The sequence below is a fragment of the Gambusia affinis genome, linkage group LG06, assembly GCF_019740435.1.
Source record: "Gambusia affinis linkage group LG06, SWU_Gaff_1.0, whole genome shotgun sequence".
NCBI classification, from domain to species: domain Eukaryota; kingdom Metazoa; phylum Chordata; class Actinopteri; order Cyprinodontiformes; family Poeciliidae; genus Gambusia; species Gambusia affinis.
Window position 1 is genome coordinate 20,210,529 of NC_057873.1, and position 22,019 is coordinate 20,232,547.

The window sequence follows — 22,019 nt, forward strand, 5'->3', positions numbered from 1 at the left end:
TTCTCCTGTTTCAGCTCCTCCTGATATTTTTCAGCGTCTTCCTTTAGCGTAGAAACATCTCTTTCATATTTACCGTTCAGTTCCTCATATGAACGCCTAAGCTGAATCAGTTCTTCTTGCTGATGTTTCTCGCTGGCTTGCAGGAACTCGATCTTCTGGGACATTTCCTGAAACATTTTGTCTTTTTCAGATCTCAGGTTCTCCAGCAGTCGTTGTTCCTCATGAAGCCTGGCTTCATGAATCTTTTGTGTTTCTTCCTCCTGCCTCAGCAGAGCATCATCAGCTTCATGCTTGGAGCTCAGCTCCTCGAAGGAAGTCTGGAGTTGGTTCAGTTGTTCTTGGAGTGCCTCACTTTTCTTTCTCTCAGCCTGTATTTCTGCTACAAAAGCTTCCCGGCTGAGGAGGTGGGCCACCTTCAACTCCTCAAAGTCTTGTTGTAAGGACTTCTTCTTCATGTGTTTCACGTCGCTGTGAACCTTGGAAGCAGTGACCGCAGCATTAAGGACTGCTGGGTCACTGAACTTCTCTACTCTCTCCAGTTCCCTCTTTGCCTCTTTGGCCTGGTTGATGAACGTTTCTTTGAGAGCTTTCTGTTTCTTTAACTGGAGTTTTGTCTCTTCCAGCTCGGCCTCCAGGTGGGACAGTTTTTGGTTGTCTTCAAACCTTCCTGCTCTCTCCATTTCCAGGAGGTAGTTGAGTCTCTGGATTTCCCCGTGGAAGACATTCGGGTGTGCAGGAGGGAACCTGCCTGGGGGGTTTTGCTGGCCTCCCCGTCTCCAGTGGGATCCCATCGATCCACTGTGGAATCTCGATGAATGATGAGACATTTTCTTCTAATACAATCACTACAATCGTTGATCGGTAAACTTCTCTAAAGGGCTTTGCGAACGTCTGAACTGGTCAGTGATATTGCAAGCAATGAAGAATATGCAGAATTGTGTTGCATACAATTCTGCAGTTGATGACATCACAGACTGTGACAATGACATCACAGAGTCTTCATTTGCTGGCGGTGTGACATCATTCCACCACCGAATATCTCACTCTTTATTCTTGTTTACATTCAAAATAGTCCAGGATTCTCTTGTTTTTATCCCAGATATCAGGGCATCAAACTAATTTCCATTTGGGCCAAATTAAAACCCTGAATATTCACAAACCGACACGGTAAAAAGCTCCACCAGGATCCAAACTCCTCTTAGAACTACCGGAGGTTCAAACTCCTGTCATTCATCTTTAGCTTACAGAAAAAGCACCAAGCCGCCTTATTGGTCAGCAAACTGACCAATAAGATATAAGCTTCGGCGTGCCCTTTGACCCCCACAGACTCAGACGTGCGCTACATACAAGATGTTTAGAGACATAAGATCTTTTTTTTTCTCCACTATTGTAAAGAGGATTCGATAATAAAAATTTCAGAAATATTTCTTTTCTTTTTTTACTTCTGCCTAATCTTAAGTTAGGCAGAGTGGGTGCAGCCTGCAGGCGCTGCTGCCCTCCGATAAAATCCTGCAGGCGTCTGCGCAGTTCTGAACTTTAACCACAGAAAAGAGTTTTATGCATAAAGTAATTTATTTAAAAATTTTTTTGTAATTTGCTTTTTAAAAAATCTAAATATAAACAAATGTAATTAATTCAATGTAAAAACATTAAATTAAATAATTTTGTTGGCAGTGCTCCCTATGACGATGGCTATTTTTAGAACTTGCTCCGCGGGCAATTGACAAGATCCCCTCGGGCGACAGGGGGCCCGCGGGCCCTGTGTTGGTGACCCCTGCAACCCTGCACTGCCTAAGCTAATGATAGCTTAGGCAGTTCGCTAGCATTAGCCTGTTAGCTTAAATAAGCTATTAGCTATATTTCTGACTTACTAGCCATGTTTAGTTTGCTGAAAGGAGTAAGTAAAGTACAGACAACATGCTAGTGATGCCCCACATGCTGCTGACAGCATTCATGCTAACATTAGCATTTTGGCTATTTTTAGGTGATACACTTACTTTATCATACTGAATGGTGCAAATCCATGTTAGTGAAGATGCTTGTGACTTTCCACACACAATTGACTACTATTTAGCGAAGCTTAGGCAGTTCATTAGCATTAGCCTTTTAGCTTAAATAAGCCATTACCTGTTTTTCTGACTTATTAGCCATGTTTAGTATACTGAATGGAGTAAGTGAATTATAGTCAACATGCTGGTGATGCCTCACAGGCTACTGAAAGCATTTAGGCTTATGTTAGCCTTTTGGCTAATTTTAGCTCGTACGCTCATTTTAACACGCTGAATGGTGCAAGTCCATGTCAGTCGACGTTCTCGTGATTCTCCTCATGCTGTTGATTGCGCTGCAGCTTTCTATGGCGTCAATGCTAACTTTCAGTGTCGGAATGCCGGGTCCAGACCGATGGGCGCCCTTTGGCAGGCCCCGTTTAAATTTCTTCAGAAATTTTCTAGTTGGAGGTTGAAATTCAGCTGCTGTGTCTTTACAACAGTGAAGTGTTACAACAGTGAGGAAACGACCTGCTAAAGATCCACCTTTAAACCCCCTGCATGCACAGAAGTTTATATCTAAATAGTTATTTTTTTTAAAAGACTCAAATTCTGAGTGAAATCAAAGTCAAAAATCCTTTATTCATTTCACACTGACATAAAATACTGTTGCAAAACAAATCATCCAATTTTCTTTAGTCACTGCCTCTTTGGAGTGTTTATCTCCCCTTGAACCGTTACTATTACTATTATTTTTTTCACGTTTATGTTGTAAAGAACTTTGAACTGCCTTGTTGATGAAATGTGCTGTACAAATAAACGTGATTGATTGATTGATATTAAAGTGGATCCAAAGAGGAATCTTATTGTGTTACCATTATTTTTAGAGGCTGCATAAAACTTAAAACTGAGGTACAGGTTTGCCTTCAAACAGAACCCTAAAGAAACATCTTCAATTCCTGAGAACTACTGCAACCTTTAGTTGAAGAGAGGCTCCAACAAACCTAAATTAAATGACTCAATTACCTCCTCAGGGCATCATTAAGTTCGATAGAGACGCCTGTAAAAGTTGCCTTTTGTCAACCACAACCTGCATCAGGCAGAGTATCTTGTTAGCAAAGTGTTAACTCATAATTCTTGGAATATATATTAGCTAACATTGTTGCATTCCAAACAATGGTTTGCAATGTCAGAGATAATCTGATAAGGTTAGGGAGGGAAAAATTGAGTGAAAAAAAAACTTTAGAAGTTGTACAAATACTTGAAAATCACTTTAAAAAATATGATATAATTTGTTATTTTACTGTAAAAACAAAAAAATTTCTATAGCATTTTTGCCAAATTGTCCACCAGTCGTTAGATGGTAAGAGTCTCGCAGAAATGATTTTTTCAGGTTGCTTAAATCGGCTTCAATCCAAAGCGGAGCTCAACTACTTCAGCTGCTTCAGCAGCACTTCACTGCCTGAAAAAATGTGCTGTCTACCTTTTGTCTCACAAGTACAACCTGTGCCAATGCAAGATCTCACAGGGTGAAGGGGGTTAAAGAAACAAAGGCGCCTCCAGATGGTCTGGGATTTTGCTCTTTAAACTCTGTTCTTAGAGATGTATGGAGGGAGAATAATATCTTCATTTTATAAGGTTAGTGTGTAACAGATTGTTAACGGGGGTGTATGCGTGTGTGTGTGTGTATTTTTTAAATCTTGTCAGCAGCTGTCTTTGCTGTCAGTCAGCTTCGGCACGGCAGTTTCAGTACGTTCTCGGACGAGCACCTCTGCTCCCTCTGCAGAGGCAGCAGGTGGTTGACTGCTGACGGGCAAAACACGGCAACCGCAAGCCGTGAGGTAGTAACGGTTCAAGGGGAGATAAACACTCCAAAGAGGCAGAAGGCTGTGGTATTGACAGGAATAGCTGCTTCGGTGCATGAGTCAGACTCAGAACGAACCAAATGTGATTTTATAAGGGTTCTGTAAAGCAATACGTTGCCCCGTCATCTTACACATAAACATTTGCTGCCGTGTATAAACTATTTTTATTAAGGCAGTGAATCATTTTATGGGCGTTTCATCCCTCCCTTAAGACGATAAGAGGATATGAGGCAAATCAAAGGGTGTGCAAAGATGCAGACAGAAAAACAGAATCCTTTACGACCTGCTTTCATGAGGAAATCAAAACAAGTAAGCTAGAAACTGATGCCTTCAACGCTAAGCGTACTCTTGTTTTTCTCTTGGCACACAAATTAGCGAGTTGGACGTTTAACTTTTACTGCCCTTGTTCTCTCGCACCTTCCCATCACACGTACTCTTCCTCTCTGTGTTCTCCCCAGAGGAGGTGCCTACATGCCAGGAAGGTGACTGAAGATGCTGGTGAGGTTATCCAGTCGAGGTTTTCACCAAGTCATCCGGCCTTTTCGTATTCATACCACACCATCACCCCCGAGGCAACAGAGGGGTTCATCTCCTGAATACTGACTCAATGAAAGAAACTTCCTTTTGTCATTTTACCTCACACACTCACCTGCTCGTCTCTCTGCTCTGATTTCTTTGTCCTCTCTCTGCTCAGCTCCTGCCTCTCTTTCCTCCCGTTTCTTCCTCATTCCCTTTTATCTCGTCTTCCTTGCTGTCTCTCCCCGAGCCTCCCTGCCTTGTGTCTTTCACTCGGGGCTCTTTGATGATGTGCACATTGCTAATTGTGTCCGAGCAGATGCTGTCAGATGTTACGCCTGATGAAACGGCCACAGGGGCAATCTGTGGAGAGGACCTGATTTGGCAGAGGTCAAATGGGGTCACTTTCACAGCCGCGTCCTGCTGCCTCCCGAGCTCACCGGGTCGGTCGGCTTCCTGTCAGGCTGGTTTATACAAAAGCGCAAATCTATGTGACCTTGTGTGCCTACAGGCTCTGCAAAAAATGTTTTCACATTAAAAGCTCAAATTTCATGTGTTATTAGCTTTATTAGCAATATTAGCTTTTCAAACATTTTTGCTTGTAGAAATATTTTAATTTTGGCTCTAGTGGCCTTTATTTGAAAGTGCTATGACAGGAAAGTAGGGTAATGAGAGAGAGATGGAAGACATGCGGAAAAGGTCACCGGGAACTGAACCTGCGACAGCCGCGTCGAGGACCAAGGCCTCTGCCATGCGGGCTGTGCTCAACCCCTGCGCCGCCACAGACCACCTGCTTATGGAAATTTTTATTCAGTTTCCTATAAGGTTCAGTTCAGTCAATTGCCTCCAGAACAAATCGGGAGAGTCCATTTGTGTGCATTTTAATCTTAGCATCAGTATAAATTCAGCTTTTCTGAGAAGGACCCAGAGGTTTGAAGAAAACATTGATGAACAGCTTGATGAAAACAGGAAACATATTAAATATAGCTGTAGAATACAGTTGTGGGTCTACACTGGAAAGGCTGGGCAAGGAAAGCAATGACTAGAACATCAACTAACTTTGGGGAAGTTGCAGAAATTCACAGCTGAAGTGGGAGAATCTGTAGACCGGACAAGCGGATAGCTGTGCACTCCAAAACTTTTTAATTAAAGGGTGGCAAGAAGGAAGCCGTTGTTAAAAGAAAACCCAAATAACTTATTTTTAGCAAAGATGTAAAACACTGAGTGGTGGAAAACGAATCCTGAACATCACCCAGAACACACCGCACGGTGACAGCCTGTCTTCAGAAGTCAATCCTGAAGGAGGAGGCTGCAAAAGACCTCAGGCTCACTTTACAAAAGGAGAGCAACCCAAAACATGGAGCCACAGTTGCAATCAGATAAAAAAAATTGGATATGTTAAGAATGGTGGGGAGCTGTGATGGCGCAGCAGTGGAGCACAACCCACATAAGGAGGCCTTAGTCCTAGATGCGGACATAGCAGGTTTGAGTCCCGGCCTGGTAACCTTTGCTGCACATCTTTCTCTCATTACCTACTTTCCTGTCTGGCCATAAAACCTTTACAAGAAAAAAAAAAAAACAGAATTATCTAGTCAAAGAATAGTGGTAGACCAGTCTTCTTTAATAAAGTTTGATCAAAATGAGTTTGATCCATTTTGTAAATTAGAATGGGCAACAATTTAATTTCTTATATCTCCAAAGCTAGCAGAAACACATAAAAACACTTGACGCCACCTACAAATGCATGCCACACAAATGTTTCCTAAAATACAGAAAGCCATGTATGCTTTCACTTGCCACTTCACCGCTGCGCACCACCTTTTGTTGGTCTATACATAACATTCCAAAGAAATACATAGAAGTTTGAGTCTTTGTAATGTAATGTGTTTATAATTTATGCAGTAAATAAAGGTCATGCTGCTGAATCAATTAACTCCAGTTAAAGTCTAGTTAACCACCAAGCTCTCTCCTTCTTTTGCTCACTTACTCTAAGTCTTTTCTTTGCTGACATTTTTGTTTGCAAGTTATTTGTTTTATAGATGCTAACGTAAGAGATTTTATTAAAGCTTTATTTTTTCATGACGGTTCTAAACGGCCTCAGGTGATGTCTGAGCCTATAAATCCCGATGCAAATTTCAGTCCTGCAGTCACACATACGTTACAGGCTCCATATCATGTGATGCATCACATCACATGACAGGCACCTCCATAGTATATGGCACTCACTGACATCGCTCAGGCTGCTGTAAAACTGCTGGGCAGGACAGCTAGGAAACAGAAAGAGGTTGTGCTCTTCCTGCTGCAGACAAGAAGCAGAATTTCAGAAATATATTCAATGTTTTTTTGTTTATTTTTTACATATATAGTGCAGAGTCGCAACCCTCCAGAGTAAACAAGGCAGGAGTATTCCCTCTGGTGAATAAAGACCCTAGCAGGTTTTGTAACGTGGCACTGCTAAATTCACACTCAAGTTTGAGCTGAGCCAAATCAAATAACATATTTTAACAGCACAGTAATCACTAAATGTTGTCTAATATAATGTGTTTGGCACTAATGTTATCCTAATATGCTTTTACAAAAGACATAATTATTCTTTTCTAACTTTTTACCATCTCCACCTATCATTATCTGCAGTAGAATGTACTTGATCAACATCGTTTCAGTTCGGTACATATATCATACATCTGCCTTATATTTATTTCCTCCTTTACATCCCTTAAAAAGTTTGGTATGCCGAGATGTTACAGTTGTTTGTGCCACATCTCATCTGTGAGCTACAATGGAGCTACACTGATCACATATTAGCTTCTTAAGTGAGAGTGCAATAACTTAACCACCAGAAAAAAAAAAACAATATCGCAAGAATTACTGGTTCATTTTCAGGTTTTCTGACCACTTTATCATCTGCAGGTGGGTGAAATGCATCACCTTCACGTGACACTGGGTCACTCGCAGGAGCTCAGTGAAGTTCAGCATTGATCTGTGGTAGGATGCCTCATGCTCAATAACACCAGTCTTGAAATTTCATCTCTAATAATTATTAGCTAGCGGTGTTAGAATAAAAAAAATGGAAAGGATTGGAAATGACAGGTGGTAGGATGAAGACAAAACACTGAGTGGGGCCAGAGGATTTTGAGGCTCTTTGTGCTCAGAGGCAACTTTTCAGTAGCTAGAGATCTTCTTACTTCATGTGGCATTCAACAGAGCTGATGACAGTGCATAGAGAGGTTCAAGATAGCGGGTTTAAGTGGCTGTGCAGCTGCATTGAAGACCTACATCACCAAGCTCATTACAACGCATCCAGTGGTGGTGTAAAGAATGCTGCTGCTGCTGGGCTGTAGAGTGGTGGAGGCATGTTTTCTGGAGTGATGAGTCATTCCTGTCTGTCTGGCAATTCAATGGTTGAGTTTGGGTCAGGCAGTTCCCTGGAGAACTGCCTGACTGTCTTGTTTTAAGAATAACATTTGATACGTAGATCAACCTCTGAAGTCCTTAGTTCCAGTGAAAGAAACTCTTCATCCTTCAGATTGCTGAGATTATTTTTGGGGGAATTTCAAGTCTCCAACTTTGTGGATATTGTTTGGGGATGGTCTCATCTTGTTCAGACATGACCATCCACCAGTGCAAAAAAACAAGGTGCATAAAGGAACATTTTTGAGACGAATTAGAGCAAAGTGACGCAAACCTTTTCATCAAAATCTTGCAGAAGAATGGTCAAAAATTTCCATAAACACATTCCTAAACTTTGCTCTGTAGTGTGTGGAAAAACTGCCTAAAGTGTAACTGAGTTCATTTAATGAGACCTTTTTTGAGTGTATAAGGCAATGGTTGGTTTTATAGTGCCAGATTTCTAATAAGCCGGTTGTATTTAATTCTGTGCTCCTTTCTAGGATCTGTTGTTTGCATAGCATAAATGCTGTTTCTTTACCATCAAAAATCTATACTGGAAAAAACACAGGTGTTCAATAATAGAAATAAAGTGGAGAAACAATGTGTGCAGGTGACAGAAACAGGAGACAGAAAGGCAAACACACTGACAAAGACGAGAAATTGAGATTAAATGGTAATTAATAGGTAGCCAGCACTTTCAATTCATCACATTCACCCTTCCTATTGATCACACTGAAATTTTCATTTAAAGTTTGAAATAAGCGGCAGACCGCCTCTGCAGAAAGCACCGAGCTGCGGATCAATAGCCAGTGGATTAGAACTAAATAAGTCCAGTCACAGAAATTCAAATATCGGATTTCAGAGCATGGCGAGAGACTGCTGGGAATCAGATCTAGAAATGCCCAGGGGCAACCAGAACGTAAAGAGAGAACAGGGAAACAAACGATGCAAACAGAGAGAGACAAAAGGTAGAGGGATGAGGGTCTTTATCATCTCTCATCCCGCTCTGTTCTCTCTACCTTTTCAAACGCTGTTATCTCCACTTCTCTTTCACTGACCTTTTTACTCAGAAAATGGGTCAAGTCTGCGCTAATTTCACTCTATGACTCTGTGCGGCGGGGGCCCTGCGGCGACAGTGGCTCCACGTCGTCTCCTCTCGATGTCACCCACCTGCCAGCTTTCCACCTATAAGGTCACGCACTGCCCCACCGCCCATTTAAGGCCGCAACCTGCTGCAAAGCATTGATCGATTCCCCCCAGCTGATGGTTCGCGGCTGACTCTTTCAGGTACTGGTGAACAGGCTGCAGGAAGGAGAGGGATGAATGAGGACGCGCAGGAGGAGGAGATGCAGGATCGAAGAAACACGACTAAATGCCCCTCCGGGATAGCACCGCGCCGTTAGCTTGCGCACGTGGCTGAACATCTCGGAGCAGCTTCTGGCCGGGGCCTCTGGGCCCTTTGGTGTCACCTTGTGTTTAGGTGGAGGACCGGTGATTAATGGGCCACGGTTTCCGCAAACGCTGGCTCGATTCCACCTGCTCTGCTGCTGCCGTTTCGTTCCTCTTTGTGCTCGCGCAGGCCAGCGCTCGTGTGAATGAGACGGCTGAACCATAATCAGAGAGCAAGCGGAAAGCAACAGTGAAACTGCTACAATCATTAAGAAGTTCACACTACAAACCACACCATCTGGTGCTGGCAGAGCGGGCGGACAAAAGAGGCAGAAGGAGGAAACATGAGAACACACAAGGAGGGACGGAAGCTGGTTATTGTTGAGAGGTTGATGTTGCGAGCAACAAGCGAGAAAGGAATAGATCCAGCAGATGGAGTAAAATAAGAAGAGAAAAAAGCGTCACCTGAGAGGTGAGAAATGCCACGAGGTCTCCAAGCAGCAGAAATTACTTCAGGATTTAGACTGGCAAAAAGAGACACTTGAGAAAAAGAGAATTGAGTGGGTCTTTTACAGCTAGTACACATGGCTGACAGCCTGCCGTGTGTGTGTGTGGGTGTGTGGTGGTGGGGGGTAACTCACCAGGTGGACACGGTACATGATGCTGATTCCCAGGGTCATGAAAGGCTTGGAGAAGTCGATCACCTTCTCGCGCTCCGCTGTGATGGTGAGTCCGGCCACTGCCAGGTCAGCTTTCTGAAAGGAGAGTCAGATCACGTCGTAAAAACAAACCCAGACACACGTGTAATCCAGTTCAGAGAAATATCATCCTTTCTGCGACTAAACTGTTTGAAAAGACGACAAGGATGACTAAAGAATACAACTAATGGTAGCCAAAATCCCCATAATACCCTTTTGTATCCTTTAGACCCTTTGTCCACCAACAGCACTATCTGTGTTGAGGATAATCCAACACTGGCCATGTGAGTGTGTGTGTGAGTGTGTGTCAGTCGTTGTGAGCGTGGAGGGCACCAGAGAGCTCAGGGTAACCATTGTGGCTGGCCAAAGGAGCACTGTCAAGACAAATCACTTGACAAAGCAACGGCTGGCAAAACACACTGTACGAAACAAACACACACATCTACACACACACACACATACGTAGAAATGCTCAGTGCAGCTGAATACTGGAAAGCTTTCTACTAATAATACAGGCCAGCAAAGTGCAACTGCAAGGGATTTTTCATCTCCCTGTGGAGCAAAGAGCGAAAGCAGTAAAGCATTGCTCTTTGTCTGCAGCAGGAGGACTAAGAGGATTGGGGAGATGGAGGAGAATAGCAGGACGAGAGCAAGCGGAGGGGAGCACTGCAGCAGGAACACTTTCTCTTTTTAACAGAATCTGACATACACGGAATTGGATTTAGATTTGACGTAAGAGTGAATTGTAATAATCAAAGAAACCCTTGGAACAAGTTTGAAATGCCACGTCGAGGAACGAAGTCGTACCTCAGCTAAAAACGCTCCATTATTTCTGTTTTTCCGCCTCCTGGACTCAGAACCGCCCACACTGAAGACTGAGGCCCACAGCGTCTCCTGAAGCACAATCCCTAGCCAGAGGCTTTGACCCTCTGTCATCAGCTGTCCTATTTTCCCCTCTCTGCTGTTTGAAAGCTCTGCTTTCAGCACCGAAAGGAAAGACACATGTAGGGAGTGGCTTTCCAGGCAAATTTAACAAAGAAACGTCTCTGAAAAGTGAACAGCAGCTTTAACATCCGATGAAATATTAATGAAAGGCAATAAGATTCCTTTGGCAGTCTCCTAATGCACCTTCTGCTATCACACAATCTAATGTCTGCCGTTAAGCACCGTGGTCTCTGTGTGTAGCTACGGTCATTCATATAATATAATCCAGTTAAGAAGACAAAAGGATTTGAATCTGACCTGGGACAAATTAAACTTTCTGGGAGAGCTAAATGTGTGCTAACAAGTAGTGCAGATTTGCTCCTTTCTTTCCAGCTGTTTTGCCACTGATATTTGCACGCAATACATGCAAACACAAATAAATTCATTAAAGCTGCAGAAGGCAACTTACATAAAAATATGCTTTTTTTTTGCATATGAAAAACATTTAGCTCCCCTGCCTCCTCATTTCCTGGTCAAAAATGAGAAGCATTGCCTTTTTGTTACTTTTTTATAACGCAGTATAACACAATGTAATTACTCTCTGATAAAGTCAGACATCATTACAGTTTTGAAGCGTGCAGGTGGAAACTTGGAGGTCTTTGTGAGAAAATATTCCTTCCACTCTGTTTAATCACTTCTGTAATTGTGGGTCAAGAAGGGATAACTGTGACCTGAATAAAAAATGGGATTGCTTGGATCTTGATGTGTGTCTCTACGTCTATTTAGAATAATCTGCTTTGTGATATAACCTGAATAGCACAAGCAAATACACAGTGACTTGAACAGCTTTGTGGTTTCCCTCCTTTGCTTTTTTAACTGCAGGTTTTTCTAACAAAGCAGAATTCACTGCGCTTGGACTCCCCAGGCCTTCTTCTGGGCTAGCACACAGGCTATCTAACACCAGTCAAAGTAATCATCCTCGCTGGGTGAAATATTATTCAGTCACAACGTTACAGCCAGGGACATGGGAATCCGTTGTCCAGAATATCCTCAGGCTTCTCTCCCTTCCTTCCCTGCTGCTGAGCGTGTATTTCATACTGTATCTTCTCAACTTATCTTTTAAACTCGCAGGCGAAGCTGGTCCCAGATCTTTTTGCTTTCACGTCTTCCTCTCATATTGCCTCCAACCATACAAGATGAAGCCTTTCTTCTCCCTGCGTCCCGCCCCTCCTCATCTCTCCAGATGACCCTCTGTCCCATGGCAATTTCCTCTCAAGCATGCCCTTTGTATTTTTGTGTCTCCAGCTCTGGATCTTAGGCTGCCTTCGAAAGACACGTGTCGACTTAAGCTAACCAGTGAAGGTCGGCTTCCCTGGAACAGCTTTCAGTGGGTACGGGCTCTGACTGTAACACAGGCAGGCACATCTTGCTTTACATTCTTAATGGCTTTGCCCTCCATTAGCCCACAGAATTAAGACAGATCACCTCTTTGAGTAGACTCACTCGTTCACTACATCATTTCCTCCTCCTCCGCCTCATCTCCGCCTTCCTTCTCGCATTTTTATTTAATTTTTTTTACTCGCCTGCTTCACATCTCCTCCTCTCCATCTCATCCCCTCCCTTATCTGGCTGTTAGCAGACACAACATAGCCGTAAGAACGCAGGACTTCACTGCGAGGTTTTACAGCAGCAGTGCAGACTGATTCATTGAGGGAGGAAGGAGGGATGAGAGGCGCCGTTTGTTCAGGTCAGTTCAGACAGCTCATGGAAAGGAGCTGACACAAAACGAGCTGCGACTGTTTTTGAAAAATATAATACTTAAGCTGAAAAGGCCAACATACTATGTGAAGTGAAGGAAATGTAGTCACTGTGAACTAAATGAAAGTAGAGCAGTCCAATTTAATTTGTCCGTCTGTGCGTGTGTCAGTATCAGTGGGAATTATTCAAGTTGTTGATGTGCATTTATCACTGAATACATTTGATAATTTATTATGCGTCTCAGATGCAGGGCACATGAAAGTCTCTATGTGTTTGCATTTTAACCATGGCAGCCATCTTTCTGGGCACCTCCCAAAAAGATGTATAAACAAAATTAAATAAATCATTTAAATTAACACTTGAAACTTAATAATTGCATATTAATTTAGTGAGGGGGAAAAACGTAGTTAAGAAATCCGATTTAGTACAAAAATAACCACCCAAAACAAATCTGGAAAAAAAATAAAAAAAAATAAAAAAATAAAGGCATCTTTAGTATTTTTCTTTTTAAACTTACAGAAATAGAAATATCCTTTTATTGTCCCAAAATGGGAAAATATTTGTGCAGCAGCAGCAGAAGAAAGTCAATTCCTACAAAGATGTGAATATGCAGTACATAAAAACAGAATAAAGAACAACAATACTGTACAATAGGGACAAAATTTTAACGCAAGTACTAAAAAGTTCCTAAGAAATATGAAACTGAGTAGATAAAAAAAAATGTGCAAGTGTGAGCATTTGAGCATTAAAAGATAACAGAGTATAAACAATGAGTGACAATAAAACTGTGCAGCATTTAGCAGCAGAAATGTAATTCATAATGAGTAAAGCTACCAGGTACTGTACCTACCCTGGAGATGAGCTCTCCAACCATTCCAGTCCATGATCCATTGGCTCCAGGAACGCCGTAGACGCCGTCCCCGACCAGCCGGATGCGATACTTAAACTTGAGGACGTCTGCCAGCTCCTTCAGCATGTCCACGCAGAAGCCTTCGTAGCGGTCATTCCCCTCCAGTTCTTGGTGGTTTGGCCGTAGCATTACGTATGGATTCTCCTGCAAAAGCACAGTTTGCATAGGATTATTATTGATGTTGGAGATGATGAAAAACATCTTCCACTTTAACAGTTTTTAAAATTTAGGAAAAAAAAAAAAAAATCATGCCATCGCTGTGTATCTTTAATATTTTATCTCATTGCGTTTCAGATCCAGAACTGCTCAGAAGATTTTAATTCTCTCTGGAGGTCGTGGTTCACATGGGGTTTACCGAGATTTTTGGATTTGAAGCAGAGCCAGGTACCGAAACAGGAACACCGACGTGAGAGCCTTAATCTGCCGTAACCAGCAAAAAGCTGGATAAGAAACAAAAGCATTTCTTCCATCTGATCACACAGACGCACACACACCTAATTACAACCTGCCTTTTGGAGATCCAAGTCTGTACCAGTTTATTTATGTCTTGTTTTTTGGTTTAGTTGATGTTGGAAGAAGATTTAAAGACCAATCCCACGGTGTATTTCAGAGGCCACTTTAGTGCGTTATTTATCAAATAATGCAGTTGTCGAGCTGCTGTGGTTTGGATTTACTGCCACGATAAAAGCCTAGATGTTTGCTGTTGAGGTATCATTTCAATTGACTCATCAGTTCAGCTCATCTGTCATCAACAAGACTTACTAAAAAAACTAAATCTTAAAATTAAGAGCAGACTTCAGGTGTATTAACACAACGACTTTGTTTTCCAATGAGGAAATTCAATAACATTCAAAAAGTTTTGTTTTTTAAATAAATGATTGCAGCCATAAAACCGTGTGTGTGAGCCGTGTAAAGTGGACTGTGACTGCATTCAGGAGGGAACAACATAACCACTAAGCATGTGGTGCTGAAGGTTGAGGGCCAGAATAAAAGTGAAATTGTTTTGCCATTGCAAAAGCTGTAAATGCTTATATGTGGGGTACATGATCGATTTGCCTCAAGGTTCAATCAATAAAAATAGTTTTATTTATTTTGCGAAAATTTGATGCCCCTCAGGTGGCACGACTTTTACTTGTGAGCGGTCTTGTTCTCGTCAAAGTTAACTGCGTGGTTCCACTTTTAAAGGCAGCAGAGAGCATCGCTTTGACATCGCGGATTGATCGGCTCTGCCTCGTTTTCCCTGCATCGGTGGACGAAAGAAACTGCAGCGATGTGATGACCACAAGGATACAGCAAATGCTAATAGGCTCTGTCTGCATTACACCGCACAAAGCATATGTGCATGTTGAATCAGTTCGTCAAATCAGGCTCAAAAAGCTTACTTGGGAGACACACTACCGTCTATGTAGATGTACAGTACAATCTACATTTTTTGGCACCGTAGTAAATATGTGTAACAAAAATTGCAGAGGGAAAATCTGGTGATTTAAAAAGAAATCCAGCGATTAATTTAACTACAGTATTTTCCGGACTGTAGAACGCACCTTACTATAAGCCGAACGCACAAAGTTTTTATTTTTTTAAAAGCTGTAAACATAAATGTATACGCCGCACCGGGCTATCAGCCGCTGGTATCTGCGCTGCTCTCGGTTTTCCGCAAGGGCGCAGCAGACAGCGGCATCATGTGATCTTCCTCGTGTTGTTTCCATGATGAGGAGCTACTGAGTTTGAAAACATTTCTCTGTCGTATCTGCTGTCAGTATGTACTTGTTCTAAATGAAAATCCAACACTTTCTTCTTCGATTTCCAATTTTGACTTCCAATGATTCACTTCCTGATACAGAGCCCCCTGGTGGTTGAAGAAAAATCAATAGAAAAGCCGCACTGGGCTAAAAGCCGCATGGTTCAAAGCGTGGGAGAAAAGTAGCTGCTCACAGTCCGAAAAATACGGTATATAAATTATCTTCAGTGTTAAATTTTATATAGCAATAAATTCTTAATGTATTGCAAATTCATAATTTTCAACAAGGTATGACTGAAATCCAATTAATAACATGCAGTATTTGATTGGATTTCATAATCTAAATGAACGGCTGACAGTCACAAAACGCTGAACTGTTTACAAAGGCAACGTTTTCTGAAGTTTGGATTTTGCTGAAACTTTCTTGACATAAGTGTTGGTGTTGCTGTTTCCTAAATTTATGTTTGCCACAACCAGCAAGGATTGAGAAACAAATTACACAAACGGGAAATAAAAAATACAACTGGTAAGATGCAGTAAAAGCATTTTGCTTTCAGTTTTATGTGTTGCACCTACGTATGATCTTTTACAGAGTTGATGGCAGAGCATTTCTTGGTAGAGCTTCAATCAAGATTATAGCCCAAGGTCTGTGTACACTAAATAACACACACACTTTTATGATATATATATATATATATATATATATATATATATATATATATATATATATATATCAGAATATCTGCTGGTGAAGTTGGGGACTGCAGAAAAAATATTTTTTATTTTGGAAATAAAAAAGTAAATCCTATTTTCATGCTCCATTAATGGTGATGTCTTTTAGAATACAATTTTGCATTTCATTAGTTTATCCTTCATGCTGGATTCAAACACTGCACAGACTTTCAGTAACATCAGTTTAATGATGAAAAACAGACATCTTGACTTTGCGGCTCTTTAACAATGGAGCAATATCTGTGTTTGCTTGTTTAGGTGAAAATGGGAGGAAATATTACCATTTGTATCTCTTATCTTTCTATTCCTGGTTAGACATACCAAATAAAAATAAACTCTGGAAACATTATTCAATAAAGCAAAAACTAGACAGCAACAGAGGGGTCTTGAAACCTTTGTGTTTTCATTTCCATTGATGCCAATAGTTTTTGTTTGTGAATTTTTTTTTAAAACTTTGTTTCAAGTTGATCCTCTGTCTTTCAGAGCATTGGTAAAAATTGCCATTAAAAGTTGTATGGACCAAACTAAACCAGAGGTTTTAAAAGTTGATCTTAAAACTTCCTTTAAGTACTGAAATAAAGTTGTCGTAAAACTATTTCTTAGTCAAAGGGTCGCTTAAGTTTAGAATGTAACAAAATAATTTCTTCTTATGAGAAACGTTTACACAGGGGACTAAGGAGACCATAAGGAAATTCCTTCTACTTTCTTTAACAACCAAATGTAAAGAAGAAAAAATAAGCATTGGTTTGAATCTATAAAGCAATGCAAACTTTTAAAACAGTTTCTCAGGCTTTCCTAGCTACTTATTCCCAGGCTGAAAGGAGTCTGGTTCCATACAGATAAACTTTAGCAGACGAGGAACACTTTCAGATATACACAGGCAAGTACACACGTGCATGGAGTCGTAAAGTGCACCGGAGGATGTTCTTCACATTATACTTCACACCCACAACAATAGAGTTCCTCATCTTAAAACCTCCAGGTGTTGCGGATGTCTCCACGCAGCCCTTTCTTGATTTTTCCCCCCAGAAGTCTTCTTTTCCCTAAAACAAGCTCTCCAGAGTGCAACAAGATGCCAGCTGGGATATTAATTTGTAGCTGTGTTTGAACAGAAGGCAAATTTGATCTAATAATATTCCCTTAAAATGACAGGCCAATAGGAAATTGGCTGGGGCATAGGCATGGTGAACTTCAAATAAGGCTTTTGCAGCAAAGATCGAGGTAAATTAATGCTTAAAAAAAAATAAATCAAAGAGAACAGTAGCAGAGCTCGAGTCTGCATGTGCAAATACATAAGCATATGCCTCAGTGCCTCTGAGCCTGTGTGTTAGAAAATCAGCCTCCTTGTCTGCTTTTATCAGTCAGCGCTGTGTACACTGCTCAATTTTTACCGTTGCATTTGTGACTGGATAAGAAAGCGGGAGTCTGTGGGAAGCTAAGGGAGAATATCAGAGGGCGATGTGGTTGATAAAACAAAACAAAACAAAACAAAAAAACAACAGAAAATGACTCGTACAGGTGTGACTCGGAGCACGTTTCAAGTATTAAGAACAAAGTGATTCAATTGAGTTTAAGATTTTGAGGCGGTGGGAATTTTAAATAATGGCTGGAATCAGAAACACGCCTGACAAAGGTGAAACCCTGGTGGGATTTAGATTTAAAGTGAGTAACAGCAAAAAGTTCATCTCAAAAACACTTCTGTTTCTTAAACTTTTCCACCTTCAGTGCAATCATAAACTTTCAAGTATTTTTCTGAGATATTAGATGATGTAAAAATAAAGTATAATTGTGTAGTAGTTTAAAAAATGATCAGGTTTTTTCAAAAAATTTAAAAATTCTCTTTGGGGACATTTGATTATCACTGTAACCTCTTATATCTAAAGAGAATCCCAGTTAATTAGCATGCAGAGTTCACTTTTAGTCAGTTTAGTCTAAGTATACAGCTCTTAAGATCTCATAAGTTTAGTTATGCTCTACTCTGGCCTTTGTTCAAGTCCTAATAAAAGTAGCTTGTCATAATCATAACCACTGCACGTCATCCTGAACTAACAGGTGAAATATGATGATAGCAGCATTATGTTATGTAAATGCTTTTCTTAAACTGGAGCAGAGAAGTTGGTCAGAATTTACACAAATACTAGGTCCGAATAAAAGCTGCAAAGACTTAGAATAAACATAAACATGCAGTCATTAAAATGTAATGGTTTGTATTAAGGGTGTCCAGTCTTCAGAGGTCGGTGTCTTGCAATCTTTAGATTTATGCCTAGTTGAGCAACCAGGACTCAAACAACTGAATTATTTCCCGAGTATGGACTCAAGTTTGCCCGATGACAAGTGTTTGATTGGGTTGTGTTGGCATAGTTAAAGTTCACACTCAAATCTAAATGAAAAGCCGGAGCGAGACTTGGAAATGTATGTTAAATGGGCAGTATTATGTATTTCCCAGGCATAGAGAGCCATTTTATCGCACAGTCAAGTAGCTATGTTACCATCAGTTGTTATGAATATTCAACTGAAGGTACGAGGAAAACTATGAACCTCTACATCAGGGGTGACAAACTCCAGTCCTCAAGGGCCGCTGTCCTGCAACTTTTAGATGTGCCTCTGCTGCACCACCTGAATAGAATAATCAGGTCATTAAGGCTCTGGAAAACTGATCTACACAAGGAGGAGGTAATTAAGCCGTTTTATTCCAGTGTTTTATATCTGTGGCACATTTAAAAACTGCAGGACAGCGGCCCTGAAGGCCTGGAGTTTGAGTCCCCTGCTCTACATGTAAAAAGCTGGTACCGAACCGACCTTTTCTACCTGTAACTGCTACATTTTTCCTAGAAAATGTTAAAAAATTAAAACCATGTATTTCTTCCCCCCCTCCAACCCCCCAATTATGTGCTAATTTATCTTGGTCTGTCACGCAAATCACAATAAATTTAATTTATGTTAGTGGTTGTAACATAAAAAATTTGAAAAAGCTCAAGCTGCATGTATCTGTTTGAAAGAAACCTTACTTTTCTTTTAGTGGTCTGAATAAATACAAGTATCTTATACCTCCTAATACCTTTAAATAATTTGCTTGCTAGAACTTTCAAAAATGTTAAAATTAATTATTCTTATTGAAGCATCACTATTCACAGGACAAGAATAAAACACATCCACTGCACACAATTTCAACAACACAATCAAAAGAATCTCAGAGGTAAAGATAAGTCCTGTCACTCGCATCAATACCGCCACTAGGCCTGTTAAGGACATTTTTGCAAAGATCTAAACAATGCCTGTCACAAACTCAATCAATGCTCACAAACACATGGCTTGTGGCCTTGCAATAAAGTGATAATCAATTCTGTGACAGTTTACCTCCCTAAAGCTATTTGTGAAATTGAAAAGTAAAGGTGACAGCCATGCCAGGGGTGTAAGGAAACTAGCCTCATAAAGGCCGGGCAGATGTGTCTGGAGGGCACACAAAGCCTCAGATTCATAAATACTGCAGAGAACACATCTCCCCTCCGAGCCGGCGCTACAGGTAAGGAATTCTTATGGAGGCCTTCAGCTGAGGCCCGTCTGCCGCCCACAGGCAAGATAACGGTGACATGGCAATCAGACGATGATGAATGAGCTGTGATAGGCACTGAAAATTGCTCCGTGGTGGCTTCCCAAGTTTGGTCTAGGGACTCAATATATCCAAAGTGAAATCAAAGCTCTGTGCTCATCCAATTCTTTTTCTTCTTCTTTTTTTTATATATAAACTCCTTCTACAGTGAAAACATTGTTACAGCTGCAATCAGACCTAACCCAAACACAGATACGCACAGACACGCACATTCTCAGTCTTACCAAGCGTCCTTGTAAAATAAGCCATTTCATCTGAATCCCATTAAGGACCAGCAGAGTGTGCCAATATGCCCTCCCCAAGCCATGGGAATGACGCTGATAAGCGAGCCACTCAGAAAAACACATTAGCACAATTGCCTCTGCTTACAACCCACTTTGTGCCTTATCTGTTTCATCAGCGAGAAGGAGGAGGAGCTGAGTGACTGACAAATCCCCCTGCGTACATCTGTTTGGAAGGTGTGATGAAAAAAGGCACAAATGATAAAAAAAAAACAACAAAAAAAACCTGAACGATTTCTTTAAAGGGGAGGGAAAAAAAAACTCAGAGCATCTTGTAATTGGAAAAAAACAAGAGCAGTCGATTATGAATGGAGGACTTATCATTATTAAATAAGTTAATCAAGAAAGTAGATTTTAAATAGTGCTGCATTACTCTTATTGATGTTGAGTGGGTGCAAAACTCTACCCAGCTGAATTGGGTCACCCTGCATTAGACGAGTGACACAGTGAAAGGTTTTCTTCTCTCTGGGGACATTCTGGATGTTTAATATCATTCCAGTCAGAACACCATGCGATTAAAAGCTATTGCTCTCTAACAGGTTTCTTTGTTTTTGTTTTATTATTATTCTTGCACTTGAATGCTTCAGATCATTGAACAACATTGAAGGATAATCTGAGTAATTTGAAAAGGTAGTTTATAAATCACCCCGTTTATTAAGTTGAACCAACTCTACCGTCTAAATCAGGTGTGTCAAACTCATTTTCATTTTTGGCCGTATCAAAAATCTGAATGTTTTTAAAGGGCCAAAATATATTGATAAAACCCACTAAACAGTTAAAATATTAATAAACAGCTGTTTGTTTCAGTAATCAATGAAACAAAATTTCTTAAAATTAAATAATATTGAACATCTTTTCACACTGATCGGCCCATCCAGGATTTTGTTAATGTTTTTGGGTTTTTTATTTTTTTTTTGCAATCAAAATCACAGATTTTCTGACGCTAATTTAAAAATATTTGTAAGGAATTTTTTTATTATATTTGAGCTAATGTACGGTGTTAAACTTGACTTTTTAATCAATCGCCGTATCAGTCACGGACTATAACTTTACATCAGGTAAGGCTGAGGCAGCAGTCACTTAAACCCAATGTTTTTGACCAATTCTAAGAAAGGATTGCAGTAAAAATCAGAAAAAAAAATGTTGGGATCCGTTGACTTTGTATAAATTATGCAGACTAACTGATAGAAATTGGAGTCTAAAGGGCCACAGAAAAAGCTAAGGCGGGCCAGATTTGGCCCCTGGGCCTTGAGTTTGACACACGTGGTCTAAACACTATTTATTCCCAAACCTGTCAATTGGATTGGCCACCCTTGTTCTGTTGCATAAAACAAACACAACCGAGTTTAAGCTCATGAAATAATGGTTGTAAATTCTCCTCTAGGATTTTCTTGATAGAGTAGAATTAATTGTTTCTATCACATAAAGTTGTTCTGGTCCTGAAGAGCAAAGCAGCTCCAAAGTGTCACGACACCACCATGCTTAACTATAGGTATGATGGACTTTTCCTGAAATACTGCTAGTTTTACTCTATATGTATCAGGATACACAGCTTTTATAATGTTCTCCATGTTTGTCTTCTCTATCCACAGAACATTTTCTCAGAAAATTCTCAAGATGTTTTGGAAAATTTCAGACTGGCCTTTATGTTTTGTTTTGGTCAGCAAGTCTCTCATAGATGTTGTTTTGCTGTAATGTTTTTCTTATTACTGAATCATGAACACTGACCTTAACTGAAAGGAGTGAGACCAGCAGTGCTTTAGATGTTGATGTAGTTTCTTGTCACCAGTTGGGTGAGTTGTCAAACCACTCTTTTAGTTATTTCAGTCAACCAGCTGGAAAGCTAGGAAGGTTTTCTACAGTCGGTGCCATTCTGCTCATCGGCATAAGCAGAATGGATGCCAGAATCACAGGTGTCTGAAAGTCTAACTAAAGTTTTTTTTTTGTTTTTCCATAGTTTTCTAGACTGATAGATAGGTAGCTACCGTATTTTTCGGACTATAAGCAGCTACTTTTTTCCCACGCTCTGAACCATGCGGCTTACAGCCAGGTGCGGCTTTTCTGTGGATTTTTCTTCAACCACCAGGGGGCTCTTTACCAGGAAGTGAATCATTGGAAGTCAAAATTGGAAATCAAAGAAGAAAGCGCTAATTTTCACATGCTAGTATCAGGCTCGACAGAAAAATGTTTTCAAACTCACACCCCTTCATCATGGAGGAA

At 40.7% G+C, this 22,019-nt stretch overlaps 1 protein-coding gene across 4 annotated transcripts in view; it reads right to left on the reverse strand.

The window, feature by feature from the left end:
• The window catches only part of grik4 (glutamate receptor, ionotropic, kainate 4), a 356,426-nt gene that overhangs the window by 20,067 nt on the left and 314,340 nt on the right, over positions 1–22,019 (reverse strand). For all 4 annotated transcript variants that reach the window (XM_044120574.1, XM_044120576.1, XM_044120575.1 and 1 more), the window contains 2 exons: positions 13,376–13,579; positions 9,787–9,900 (listed from right to left, as the gene is read on the reverse strand). In XM_044120574.1, coding sequence (XP_043976509.1) covers positions 9,787–9,900; positions 13,376–13,579 — 318 coding nt within the window. The remainder of the gene's footprint in view (positions 1–9,786; positions 9,901–13,375; positions 13,580–22,019) is intronic.